At 42.1% G+C, this 13,917-nt stretch overlaps 1 protein-coding gene and 1 non-coding gene across 2 annotated transcripts; both read right to left on the bottom strand.

Moving 5' to 3' along the window:
* Window positions 1–6,970: 6,970 nt before the first annotated feature.
* On the bottom strand, window positions 6,971–7,086 carry LOC132421453 (small nucleolar RNA SNORA22). Its single transcript, XR_009518700.1, has one exon. It is a non-coding gene; the product is annotated as a small nucleolar RNA SNORA22 (small nucleolar RNA).
* Window positions 7,087–10,371: 3,285 nt separating this feature from the next.
* C2H15orf48 (chromosome 2 C15orf48 homolog) lies at window positions 10,372–13,605 on the bottom strand. The gene is made up of 5 exons (XM_060003581.1): window positions 13,482–13,605; window positions 13,283–13,344; window positions 12,757–12,842; window positions 11,774–11,834; window positions 10,372–10,767 (listed from the first exon to the last, which is right to left on the bottom strand). Exons 2-5 carry the CDS (start codon window positions 13,316–13,318, stop codon window positions 10,699–10,701), a joined length of 252 nt encoding a protein of 83 aa, XP_059859564.1. The 5' UTR covers window positions 13,319–13,344; window positions 13,482–13,605; the 3' UTR covers window positions 10,372–10,698.
* Window positions 13,606–13,917: the final 312 nt, after the last annotated feature.

The raw sequence follows: 13,917 nt of genomic DNA, 5'->3' as shown, positions 1-13,917 counted from the left end.
GCCTGGAGTGCTTCTGTGCTAACTTTATAGATAATAAAGAAAATACAAGGTCATGAATCTGTGTCCCCACCGGACTCTCAACTCCTCAATGACAGCAATTATGTCTTTATCTTCAAATTCATAGAGTCCTGCACATAAGTAGACACTCAAAAAAGCCATAAATTGCTAAACAAAATCAGTATATGGACTCTGGATTTACTCCAGAGCTAAATTAGGAAACGAGTCTTAACATTGCCCAAGGATCCCCTTCCAGCTCCTTTATTTAACAAATATTGATTGAGTATGGCTACGTGCAAAGCACTGGTTTGTGTCTGGGGGTCCAGGGTGAGCAGACTTGTGGGCCATCTCTGAAGTCTGTCCCAGTGCCCAACTTCCTGCCTCTCTAATCCTAGATCTAGATGATTCATGGACTGTCTGACCATGCAAGGCCCTCACTTAGGATGGCCACATCTGTTCCTCTAATTTGGGGGGCTAGGATATGCTCTGTGACTAACCCCCCACCGTGACCAGGTGGGAAAGAGCTTCCTCCTCAAGGAGAACAACAGGGTAAGACACCAGAACAGCCACGGTGGAGGGTGGGCCTTACCCCCAGCCTGTGCTTATTTTTAAGGGCAGAGCCCCTGTTTTCTTTACCTTTGTATAAGCCCTCTCCCCGTATCACCTAGCATAGTACATGGCATGGGACGGATGCTCCTTAAATGTTTTCTGGATGATTCAACCCAGTGATGAATCCTTTCACAAAGACTCATGCCGTTACTGAACTCCGGCATACTTTTACCAACAAATAGATATGATGAGTGCCTACTGCACGCCAGGCACACACCAGCAGTTAGTGATCCAATGAGGAGTGAAAAATCCGGATGGCGCTCCAGATTTGTGTGGGAAGAAATTAATTTTCCAAGTGCGCATAGAATGACACCGTGAAAAAGTTATTAAAGGAGAGGGTCACAGGACTATGGAAGTGCAGGCAAGAGGGCCTGTCCGGGGGTGCTGGAAGGCTCCTTTGAGGAAGAGGTTTGCGCATCAATCCACCCAGCCACCCACCCATACATTATGGACCACATTCCAGGGTTTGCTTAACAAGGTGCCAGCATGTACTGACTGCTCGCGGGTCATTTCCCCAAGGTCCTTCAGAGCAAGAGGAAACCCACATCTCCTGGCTGCATAGGCCTCACCCAACAACACGCTCAAGTTTTTAAGTGTGAGTTTTCCGGTCAAGGGGAAAAAGAATTTTTTTGTGTGCGTGTGTGTGAAGCAGCTTAAACTGAAGCTGACCTCACCATGGGTGTCTCAGGTTGTTTTTGGTGAAGGTAATGAGCCAACTTTCCAGGAACCTCGGGACACACCCAGATTGCCCAACACTGCAGGGCAGTGCAGCCCAGACACCTCCCAGCCCCTTCCCCTCCTTAGTGCCAGCTCCTCTGTAGCCAGAGGTCCACAGGGGACCACCCCAAATGAACCTTCTCCAGGGTCTGCTCGGGGCACGGTCAAGGGCAGGCCTGAAGGAGGGACCCTCAGACCAGTCGGATGAGGCACAGACCAAACTGTCTGCCCACTATCAGGAGATGGACGATGACTGTGCCCTCTGATGCTTTGCCTCTTGAACTGTCCTCACCCCTTCCCAGGGCTCTGAGATCATAACAGTAATCCTACTGGCTCTGGACACAAGCTGTCACCCACACCTCAGCTTCTTCCTGGCTTTCTGCTCAGGTCCCCTTTCTCTCTCCTGACTAGCTTCTTTCCATCTCTACTCCCTCAGTAACTTGGGGTGTAAGTGGCCCTATGACGGCCCTGACTTCTCTGCTGGCTGTCACCCTCGTCTCTCACTTTAAGCTTCTGAGAGAGTCTGACCGACATAATAAGCCTTTTCGAGCTGGGGTCTCGTGAGGCCACTCAGAAGAAGACTGAAAACCCTGTAGATCCTTTAAGATCTAATCTCAGCCCTTTCTCATCCTCTCTCCTTGCTGCTGATCAAACTGGTCTTCCTTTTGGATGTAAAGAGGGCTACGATGCCATCATAAAATCTTCCAGATACCGTGGCTTAGAACATAACCTCTGGGCTCAGTTTCCCGAGCTTTGTCTTCCATACAAAACCCTTTCTCTCCCAACTTGCACCACATATACGCATACTGGCTTTTGGGAGGGCTGTGGTCTCAGCTATGGATTTTGAAGCCTCTACATTAATATTTATTTGCTCTAGACCAGAGCTTCTCAAACTTTAGCCATGCAATAACCTGAAAATTCTGTGTATTGAAACTCAGAATCCTGGGCCTCCCCTCCAGAGATTCAGATTCAGCAGGTCTGGGGTGCAGACCCAGGCGATGCGGATTCTGCCAGCCCACCCAGCTGCACTTGGAGGAGGACTGTTCTTGCATCAGTCCTCACCCTGAAGCAAAAGTTACTCGGGCTTAACACTGGAGGGAAGAAGAGCGATGAGGAAACAGTGCAGGGATGAGATATCTCAGTGAAGACGTTTCTAAATATTAACCTACCTCACTGGTTTACCCCTGAGATGAATCCCCCTTTGCCAAGCAAGGTTTTGAGAAGTTAGGAAACCCACCCAGCTCTTGACTTGCAGAGCCTAGAGTCAGGTGCTGACCTGTCTGCTTGCTCCCTGCCCACTGTGCCCACCATGAAGCTGAATTAATGTCAGATTTGATTGTTACTGGCAGAACCACTGCCATCTGTCCTGACATGGGTGGTCAGTAGTGTCATCTCTGCAGAGAAATGAAGATGTTCACAAAGGCATCCGCATCTACTCCCACTGATACCTGCTAGACCCACCACTCCTCAGTTTAGGGTGCTGGGATCAATGTGACTGAACAGGCAGCCGGGGCAGCCTGGCCAGGAGAGGCACTCCCACCCTTTTAGTGTTCCATGCCTGGCCTGACCCTGCTCTCCTGATAGCAAGAGTTCAACTGACATCTCAAGGCTGGTCTAGGGTATTAACGACTGGGTGAAATTCCCCACTAATTACCAAATGTTATAGGAGCAGTTTCAGCACAGTACTTCTCGAAGTGTGGTCCCCAGACCAGAGCATCAGATTCACCTGGAAACTCCTTAGAAACCCAAATACTTAGATCCCACCCCAGAACTACTAAAGCAGAATCTTTGCGTTTGGGGCCCAGCAATCCACATCTTAACGTGCCTTTCAGGAGCGTCTGATGCGCAGCTAAAGTTTGAGAACAGCCGTTTTGACTGAAAGAATGAGCCAGATTCCTAGTGCGGTTTGGGAGCATTTGGTTTGGCGACACAGAGGGTTCCCTGCTCTTGGGCAAGCTCTGACACACACGATGATAGAAAAGTTGGGGAAACATATACTAATCCAGTTGTGAAGTCAACTGTAACTTCTCTTGCTTAGCTTGGTTACAGCCTTGCCCTGGAGAGGATTTATTGCCGGGATAGTCTTTTTTTTTTTTTTTTTTTTAACATCCTTATTGGAGTATAATTGCTTTACAGTGGTGTGCCAGTTTCTGCTATACAACAAAGTGAATCAGCTATACATATACATATATCCCCATATCCCCTCCCTCTTGCGTCTCCCTCCCACTTTCCTTATCCCACCCCTCTAGGTGGTCACAAAGCACCGAGCTGATCTCCCCGTGCCATGCAGCTGCTTCCCAATAGCTATCTATTTTACATTTGGTAGTGTATATATGTCCATGCCATTCTCTGACATCGTCCCAATTTACCCTTACCCCTCCCCGTGTCCTCAAGTCCATTCTCCACGTCTTTGTTCTGCTACAGTAACTCTTGTACTCTGCCTGGGCCCTTACTCTGTGGGTGGTGATATTTACAACATTGAGACACAAGGTAAACCCAGTGTCTGAACGCTGCTTCCGGGTCTTTCCACACCAGAGCCCAGGGAAGCCTATTTGTTGTCACTACAGGGACCGCCTAAACTACAAGCTCTGGCCCAGCTGGTCTTGTTGATGTGCTTCTTACAATCTTCAGTAACCTCCAATTCCCTGTTTTCGAAAAAGAAAGCAAATAAAATGTAATATATGGGGGGGACTGGGACGGATTACTACATATGGTGGAAACCTCTGTTAGTTCTTGAGGCGAGATAGCAAGTAAATGTGGAGCAGATTTTTTTTGATGATGTAATTCACATACCATAAAATTCACCCTTTTAAAGCGTACAATTTAGTGGGGTTTAATTTAAAAAGTAAATTGTGCCACAAGAACTTTCTCGGGTGATAAGAATGTTCAATAGCATGTTTTGCATGATGCTTTCATGGGTGCATATAATTTTCAAAACTCCTCTAACTGAACCATTAAGACCTGTTCATTTTATTCTGTCTAAACTATACCTCAATTTAAAAAATAATTTAAAAAGTATAATAAATGGTGCAGTTTCCCAGTAAGCAGCCCAAGGTGGCCTCTGAAAATGGTTCGCTAGTCTCTTGACCCAGAAAACCCACAAAAATCATGCAAATCAAGAGGTTCAAATCTTTGTGCCATTAAGGGTATGCAGATCCAAAAATCCACCAAGTATCTGAAGGATATCACTTTACAGAAGTAACGTGTGCCGTTCTGTCGTTACAATGGTAGGGTTTGTAGGTGTGCCCAGGACAAACAGTGGGGCTGGATGCAGGGTCAATGGCCCCAAAAGAGTGCTGAATTTCTACTGCACATGCTCAAAAATGCAGAGAGTAATGCTGAACTGAAGGGCTTAGGTGTAGATCCTCTGGTCATTGAACACATCCAGGTGAACGCAGCTGCCAAGATGCAGCGCAGGACTTAGAGAGCTCATGGTGGTTTCAACCCGTACATGTGCTCTCCCTGCCACATTGAGATGATCCTTACTGAAAAAGAGCAGATTGTTCCTAAACCAGAAGAGGAGGTTGCATAGAAGAAAAAGATATCCCAGAAGAAACTGAAGAAGCAAAAACTATGGCCCAGGAATAAATTCAGTTAAAAAAAAAAAAAAGAGTCAAATAAAAGTAAAATAAATGGTGCTACTTCAAAAAATAATCTGAAACAAAATTTGAGAAGTGTCCAGTGGTTGACTCAATGAACTTGTCTAGAAAATAACAAGCAAACAATAGGTCACATTTGTCTTGCAATATGAATCCATTTCTCATTAATGTTGATAAGGAGAATTCAGATAAGCAAAATATAAAATATTTTATAAAATAAAATAATCAGGTTAACTTGCCCGAGGCAACATAACCTGAACAACATAACCTTTAGAACATAAACACCAAGAGAACAGTATCAACTTCATGATTACACACAACCAAGTAAAGGAAAAATCACATATATTACTTGATGTAAATACAAAAAAGGGGAGTTTAATTTTTTACATAGTATGCCCACTCTCCAAATAAGCAATATTTTATTGTATATGTATCATAAGTCATACCAAGTGAATGACCGAGTTGCTTTTAGCATGTCATCAAGAGTTATCAAATTTAGTGTTTTCCTTGATTTTATTCTAGTTTTCATTTTAAAACTAAGTAGTGTGCACACAAGCAAATAAAACACTACCAAAACCAAGCCTTGGTTTCTAGGGAGAAATTACATAATTACTGATGCAACTTTCTAAGCATGAGGAAAAGATATTATAAGGGATAATTACCAGAAAAACTAATTCAATTCCTATTGCTCTCACTTAACCTCTCCAAGCCTTAGTTTCTCCTTCTGTAAAATGAGGGTGGTAAAAGCTACCTCTGGGGTTTGTTGAGAGGATTAAAAGAGGCAATCCTTGCTAAAGAGCTAATGCCAGGCTTGTAGTTAGTGCTCCATAAATAGAATTATTGTTAATCAATAGTGGAGCTTGCGTTTCCCTTCTATCAAGTTTACATTTAAAATAAATTGATACCCTAAACAGGTATCTCAAAGGTTCCTCATCTTTTTCACTCAGGTAAAAAAGATCTCTTGGACTAAATTTGCAACAGCCTAAAGCTATATTTTAGGAAGGGAAACAGAATTTATCATGAATGTGTGAAACTACTGTTCAGCCATTGAAACAACCAATTAATAAGAAACCCTTGGAATTACAGAAGATACTATTTTTTTATGCCAGGAAAACTTTGTTACTATTTTAATCCTAAAAATGAATAAATAAAATTTTAAAAATTCCTATTGCTCTCTTAGGTACATATACTCAACTTCATCCCCCTTCCTTATTCAAACCACATACCATCATTTTTTTAAAATAAATTTATTTATTTATTTATTTTTGGCTGCATTAGTTCTTCATTGCTGCAGATGGGTTTTCTTTGGTTGCGTCGAGGAGGGGCTACTCTTGGTTGCCGTGTGCGGGCTCCTCCTTGCAGTGGCTTCTCTTGTCGCGGAGCACAGGCTCTAGGCTCGTGGGCTGCAGCAGTTGTGGTGCACGGGCTAATTATTTGCAGTAGTTGTGGCGCACCGGCTTATTAGTTGCCCCGCGGCATGTGGGATCTTCCCAGGCCAGGGCTCGAAGCCACGTTCCCTGTATTGGCAGACCAATTCTTAACCACTGCACCACCAGGGAAGCTCCATACCATCGTCTCTGAATGTAAGAATATGTGTAGTGTACTTGTGGAATATAGTGATTACTAAAATGTAGACAGTGGTTGCTAAGGACAAATTTTTATATTATACACATAAAAATAATTATTTTTGCTACTCTGTCTTTTCTAGATGTGAGGCCATCTAGGTGGGCACATATGCAGGGGTTCTTATTTCTAGCTCGGTGTCTGAGTAGGTGAGGGTAATGGTGAGATGTGTTTATCTTCAGGTGTGGTCATGCTCTGGCAAAGGTTTATAACTGGGGCACTGTGAACCAAAGGTAGACCAGTTACCAGAAGTAGGTGTGTGTGAATCTCAAACAGGCAATGTTCTCACTCATGGAAGAATATAATTTTATACACATTAAGAGCTTTCTCTTATTTTTTTCCAGTTAGATGCAAATATATTTCATGACAGAGCAAATTTATGAAGGGATATGCTAGATCATTCATACCCTTAAACACAATTAATATAATGGGCTGACTTTCTGAATACTCCTTTCAATGCGGAGGAAAAGAACAGACATTGCTCTAGCACAGAGTCAAAGCCAAGGGAATTACAAAGCACACTTGGGTGTTCACTGTGCAAAGAGCTTTCTCTTTTACAGTGATAATCATTTTTTAAAAAGCAAAAAGGGAATACTTATTGAACAACTAGTGCATGTTGAACACCATGTCAGAAACTTTTATTATCTCACAAAATCTTCACAACTAACCCAAGCAAGTAACAGATTAACCCAATTTCATAGACCAGGAATCTGAGGTACAAAGCAACATGGGTAGTAAAGTGGCAAAGTGGTCTGATTTCGGAGCCTGTAGTTTCATTCTCTGACAAAGTCTCAACTAAAATGTGTGAGACTTTCCCCAAGAAAATTGAAAATGATGATGAATGAGTATTTAATCAGACCTCACTCGTTTTTAGTGATATGGTGTGTGACTTTAACTTTTTTATTCAGAAAGCTTACTTCACATCCTCTTTTTATATGAGAGAATTATAGGTGTTTGCTTAAGGTTCAAGGACATAAAACTGAAGGACTCTGGGCTTTGGTTTAATTGCAAACTGAAACCAACAATGGAAGTTGTTAAAATGTTAAAAAAAAAAACACAAACTGTATTATCTCCTTCCCCATCTTAAAATCCTATTCCTTTGTGCCTGCAGAATAATAGCATAAAAGGCCCTAAGCATTTCACCTATCCCACTCTACACTCCAATATGAAATTTCATGTACTAAATTGCTCCAAGTTTCTGAAGAGATGCTGTCTTAGCTCTCTATGGCTAGGTAAATACACGCCTCTACTTCAATTGCCTTTCTGACTTCTAATTATTGGCTGTTTCTTTAACATCTTTATTGGAGTATAATTGCTTTACAATGGTGTGTTAGTTTCTGCTTTATAACAAAGGGAATGAGCTATACATATACATATATCCCCATATCCCCTCCCTCTCGTGTCTCCCTCCCACCCTCCCTATCTACCCTAATTAATGGTTTTTGAAGAAACTAGGCTTTCAGGGACCCATCTTCTTCGGAACCTTCCTTTGTACCATGTGCTTGTTTCTATCCTTGCCTTATTGTCACTGTATTGCTTGGATTTGTTCACAGATGTATCTACCTTTCCTATGTCAGATCCTTGAGGCCAGCACACCGCCTACCACATAGTGAACGCTTAACAATTGTACAACTTCTTAAATATTTAAATTACTTGAAAATGTCTTTAATATGTCTCAAATTTTAAAACTTCAAAGTCCACTTGCAAGAGAATCTTATCCAGATCAAACTCTGCAGAGAGAGTTCTATACAAGCTCCTTGGGAGTCACTTCCATGACCACATATCTGTCAAGTACTCAGTACAATAGCCTAACAACCAAATGCAACAAGTGAAACTTGGATTGGACTCTGGACTTAAAACTACAGTTATAAAGGACGTTACAGTCAGAGGAAATGGAAATGGATTATATGTTAGGTGATAGTATTGAATTAATGGTAATCTTCTTAGGAATGATAATGGTATAACAGCTAGAATGTCCTTTCTCTTAGGCATGAATAGCTTTATGATGTCTGTAACTTATTTTCAGAGTTCATTTTAAAAGAGCATAATATACAGAGAGATACAGCAAATGTGGCAAAATATTAAGTGATAAAAAGTGTGAGTATTTTTTGTGCTAGTTTTTCAACTTCTCTGAATATTTGAAAAATTTCAAAATAAAACGTGTGGAAAATGCTAAGAATACTATCAAAAATAAAATCAATAAACCTTTTGAAATTTAAGTTTCAGTATTGCTGTTGGCCTTTCTCCCTCCCAATCCTGCTGCATGGTACCTTCCACTGCCTTGTTCACCCCATAAGGCCACTGTATTTCAATCAGGTTTGTGTTTTAAAGTTGAAAGGCACAGTCCCCTCCCAAACACTACAATTTGCTCTCCTAATTGGCCAAGCATCACAAGGTTGTTCATTTTTATTTGACTATATGGTACCACATTGCCCTTTAGAAGCTTAAGCAAATAAAATTGTACTTCCTAACTGGTACATGTAATTCCTTGAAATCAATAATTGGAGATTTTCACCTGGGAAAATTTGAGGTGATAAGGAAAATAGAAGTTGCAGAAGTAGTCTTGCTTTAATCCCTTCAGAACCGCCAAGTCTCTAGAAAGATCTAGTTAATTCTTATTGCCGTGAAGGTGATTAGAATTTAGCCCTACTCTTAAATTTCTATTATGTTCAGATGGAAATTAAGAAAAAGGGATTTATGATATTTATTTAAAAGAGTTAATGAACCCAGGTATACACCCAAGAGAATTGAAAAGATATGGCTATACAAAAACTTACACATGGCTGTCCACAGCAGCATTATTCATAACAGCCAAATGGTAGAAACAATCCAAATGTCTGTCAACTGATGGATAAACAAAATATGGCGTATCCATACAATGGAAAATTAGCCATAAAGAGGAACGTAATACTGATACGTGTTACAACACGGACGAATCATGATAACATTATACTAAATTAGAGCCAGGCTCCAAGGCCACATAATGTGTGATCCCATTTATCTGAAATGCCCAGAATAGGCAAATCTATAGAGATAAACTTTATTGGTGTTTCCCTAGGCTGGGGGCAGAGGGGTCAGAAATGGGGGAATGACTGCTAATGGGTACAGTGTTGTTTTGGGGTGATAAAAATGTTCTGGAATTAGATGGTAGAGATGGTTGTAAAACTTTGTGAATATACTAAAAACCACCGAACTGTGCCCTTTACATGGATGAATACTATGTTCTGTGAATTGTATCTCAATTTTTTTTAAAAGTTAATGAAAAGCTATTTTCTATGTGGTCCCACTTTCAAGAACAGTCAAGGGGGAGCCGAGGGGCATGCTGCGTTTGATCGTACCTTTGATCTCCAAGGGACCATTGGCCACAGTGAAGAGGAGCCCTAGACTCTGTGGGGTGCTCTCCATCCTCCCCTCCCCAAGCCTCACAGGAGCACCACTGTTAGCCTTGGCATCTGGAGGGCTACTCTCGCATGCCCCACATTCCCATCACTGCCAGAATCCCAGTACTTCCTCCAAGACCAATCCGCATGCAAGTCTCATACCCCATCTTGTCTTCATTTTCCTCACTGTACTTACCATCTTTTATTCCTCTCCCTCCAAAATTTGGTTTTGTTCATTGCTTTATCTCAGCTGCACAAGAACAGTGCCTGGATAACAGTAGTTACTCAATAGATTTCTGATGAATGAGTGAACTTGGAAAAAAAGTTTATGCAGAAATTTGCACTGGGTGTTATTTAAAAAGATGAAGTTCCACGCTTCAGAATGTGTTTATCTCCCATAAAAAGACTTTCTCCTCTATTTAAGAATGTACCTGAACTTTAAGAAATCTCGCACAAGTGGTATTTTATTGGAGACAATCAAATTTAACAGATCTTTATACATTTTAAGGAGAACATTCAGGCATCATAAACACAAAAATTTCAATACGCAAAACAAATTTACAACAAGAAAATAAACATAGAATCTTATTTTGGGACTACGTGGTTATTGTTGCACTACCTTTATAATTCTTTATCCAGAATCTGAAAACGTAGGCAAGCCCTAAAAATGTAGCAGAAGCATTTCCGCACACTGGTATCCATAATCTAGTTTGTGCAGAAGTGTTTCCACTAGATTCATAGAGTACTCTTTGGAAGAAAATGGCGAAGACTGGTCACCTGGTTGCCTTTCGGACCTGCTGCAACTCTTCAATAGGCTTCCATTCTTGGTTGATTGTTATAAGCTTTAAAAAAAGAATAAAAATGTTTTGTTAGGATCTGTCCATCCTCAGGCCCCCTTCTGGGATTTGTACACAGCTCCCTTTGTAAGAAGCATCACCATAACGTTTGTAGTCAACGAATCACCTCTTCCCATCTCTAAAACAGTAATATGGGCTGGTTCTATCCCTCTCTCCCTCTAAAGAGCCTTTGGGTTCCTGAGTGTTACAGGATCAGAGAGAAAGGTCATATCCATTTACCCTACTTTCACTTAAGATTTTTAAGTGAATTTTAATTTTCTAGATTTTTAAATTTCCTATGGTTTTATGTGAACCAGAAGCTCAAAAAGTGTGTCTGCTACGTCTGAGTGGAGGTATGATGCTCCCAGCACAGAGCTAGGCACATAGTAGGCTCTTAAAATTTCCTCACTGTAATTACTCAACAAAAGTACAAATGATCCAAGTTATACAATAAGGGAAAAGGCACAGAGCTGTGGACAAGATAACTAGTAAGCACAGGTAACTCTACTCAATATTCTGTAATAACCTATTTGGGAAAAGAACCTGAAAAAGAATGGATATATGTATATGTATAACTGATTCACTTTGCTGTACCCCTGAAACTAACACAACATTGTAACTCAACTATACTCCAATATTAAATAAAAATTAAATTAAAAAAGGAGATGATGTGTCACAATAATGATAGAAGTTAATATTTGAGTGCTGACTATGGGCCAGGCACTGTGCTAAAGGGCTCTATTTTATCTACTTTAATCCTCTAAACTCTGAGGAAGAGCCCTATTATTGTGCCCATTTTATAGATTCTGAGAGCCTCAGAGAGGCCAAATTATCTAAAATCACCTGTGACTAATGGAGCAAAGATTTGAACTAAATCTCCATAACCCTACAGCACTCCCTTTGCACTACACGTTAAATGGCACGCTAAAGGTTAAAAGGTATTACATCTATTTTGCTGACAAATGTGCTAAGGTTTCGGCTAAGTATAAATCACGTTTTAATGCAGCAATACCTTTCTAGGTGCAGTAGGATCCACAGTTTCCCAAGGTTCTGGATTTCTTTTTCGATCAATGCTAAAAATAAAAGAAAGCTGATTAAACATTAAAGTAAGTGCATTTAAACCAAGTCTGATATTGGGTTTATAAATATGCTAGGGACAGACTCAGAGTGCATACTTAGGCATTGAGTTAATTGAAATTGATGGAACATTCCTTTAAAAAGCTTCACAGTTTGGCTCAAACATCAAGGATCAATTCCTCTGCAGAGTAGGAGGTCTGTATTCCCTTTACTGGCCTAGACTGGAGAATGTTCTCATAAGCTGAAGAGCAATTAGGGTGGAAGTGCCAGGCTAAGAGCAAGCAAATATGCTCTTACCCCAGTTTCTGGAAGAGGCAGAAGGGCTGGGCTTGAAACCGGTAGGTGATGAACTGCCACAGCCTAGCATTACGGCTCTACGGAGCCCTGCACCCGGTCAATATCAGAGTCAGGTTTTTCTCTTCCTCATATTCCAGGACACATGGTATTTTACCTTATATCCAGGGCTAAGATTAGATTCATCGTAGACAGCTGAATCTATAAACTCTACCATGTTAGGAAAGACCTTTCTAATGAACTGACATTTTAAAATGTTATTAAAATGATTAAGATTGATGATGTATATCCCAAAAGACCGTCTAAGAACTTTAAATTTCAAAACTTAAGTTAAAAAAAAACCCAACAAGCTTTATTTTGCTGCAGGAGAAGAGGAGGAGGGCCAGTGGCTGAAAGGGTATTTAGATACAAGGAACTTATATTAGTAAACCTATTTTATCTCTAATCATCATTTGATAGTCTTCTGATACCTGGATGCTTTCTGGCCCTGACTCTAACCAAGTTCACAATTCGACATTCTTATCCTGGGGGGAAAACCAGGAATCTGATACTATGCATTTCATAAACTGAAGGTCAACCTAACACGGCTAAAAACGTTTTTATAAATGATGAATGCCTACTTACATCACATCGGGTTTTCGAAGGGAATACAGAGCAAAAGACAAAGCTCCAGTCGCTGCCACGGTCGTGAAAAACGCCAAAGGAATAAGCTAACAGAGAACAAAATACTCGGACGTTTCAATGTGAAACACTTGAAATATAACAGAATAGCTCTATATCATTTTATACTTTCTTCAACATCTTTAAAAGTTAATATTTTTAGTCAGATTTTCAGTTGCTTTAAAAATTTACTTGCTTCTTTTGGACTTCCCTGGTGGTGCAGTGGTTAAGTGTCCGCCTGCCAATACAGGGGACACGGGTTCAAGCCCTGGTCCGTAAGATCCCACATGCCGCAGAGCAACTACGCCCCTGCGCCACAGCTACTAAAGCCCGCGCGCCTAGAGCCCATGCTCCGCAAGAAAAGCCACCGCACTGAGAAGCCCGTGCACCGCAACGAAGAGCAGCCCCCGCTCACCGCAACTAGAGAAAGCCCACCCTTAGTAACGAAGACCCAACGCAGCCATAAATAAACAAATAAATAAAACCTTACTTCCTTCCTTTTCATCAGGACTTGGAAAAAGCTCATGATGACTTCAGTGTAGAATGACAAATCTAGAAGAAAAAAAAATCCAAGATATTGATCAAAACTCAGCTACTAGGACGAAGCCTGGTGGGCTCCAAACCGGCCAATGTATCCCAAAGCCAGCCTCGAGACGGCTCACCAGAGCCTCCGCCCGAGGGCAGCTCACCTGGGAGACCTGGCGGGGCGCCGCGAGCGGACGATGCTAACGCCCAGAACGGAACGCCGACCTCGACCTCCGCGCATTATATACCAACCCCACCCTCTCCGGAAGGCCGGCCGGCGCGTTCTGGTCACGCGGGCCGCGCAGGGGGCGTGCGGGGCTTGACTCGCTTTCCATGCCGGGCGCCCGGCAACCGGGCGCCCCCTGCGGGATGCCGGGCCTTCAAATTCCGCGCAGCAGGACGCTAGCGCTCCCTGCCGCCTGCCGCGGTTCTTACCCGCCGCTCGGAGCGAGCCCAGGCTGGGCGTTGGCGGGTCTGCAAGGGGGTGGAACTGAGAACTAGGGGCACTTGGATGGCCAAGAACAGGTGAAAAACAGCCCGTCTAAAAGGAGGTCCGGAAAAGGAGCCGCAGATCCGGGGGTCCCATGGGAGGCTCCTTGG

This window comes from Delphinus delphis, chromosome 2, assembly GCF_949987515.2.
Source record: "Delphinus delphis chromosome 2, mDelDel1.2, whole genome shotgun sequence".
Lineage (NCBI taxonomy): Eukaryota > Metazoa > Chordata > Mammalia > Artiodactyla > Delphinidae > Delphinus > Delphinus delphis.
This window is presented reverse-complemented; position numbering and strand designations above follow the sequence as displayed.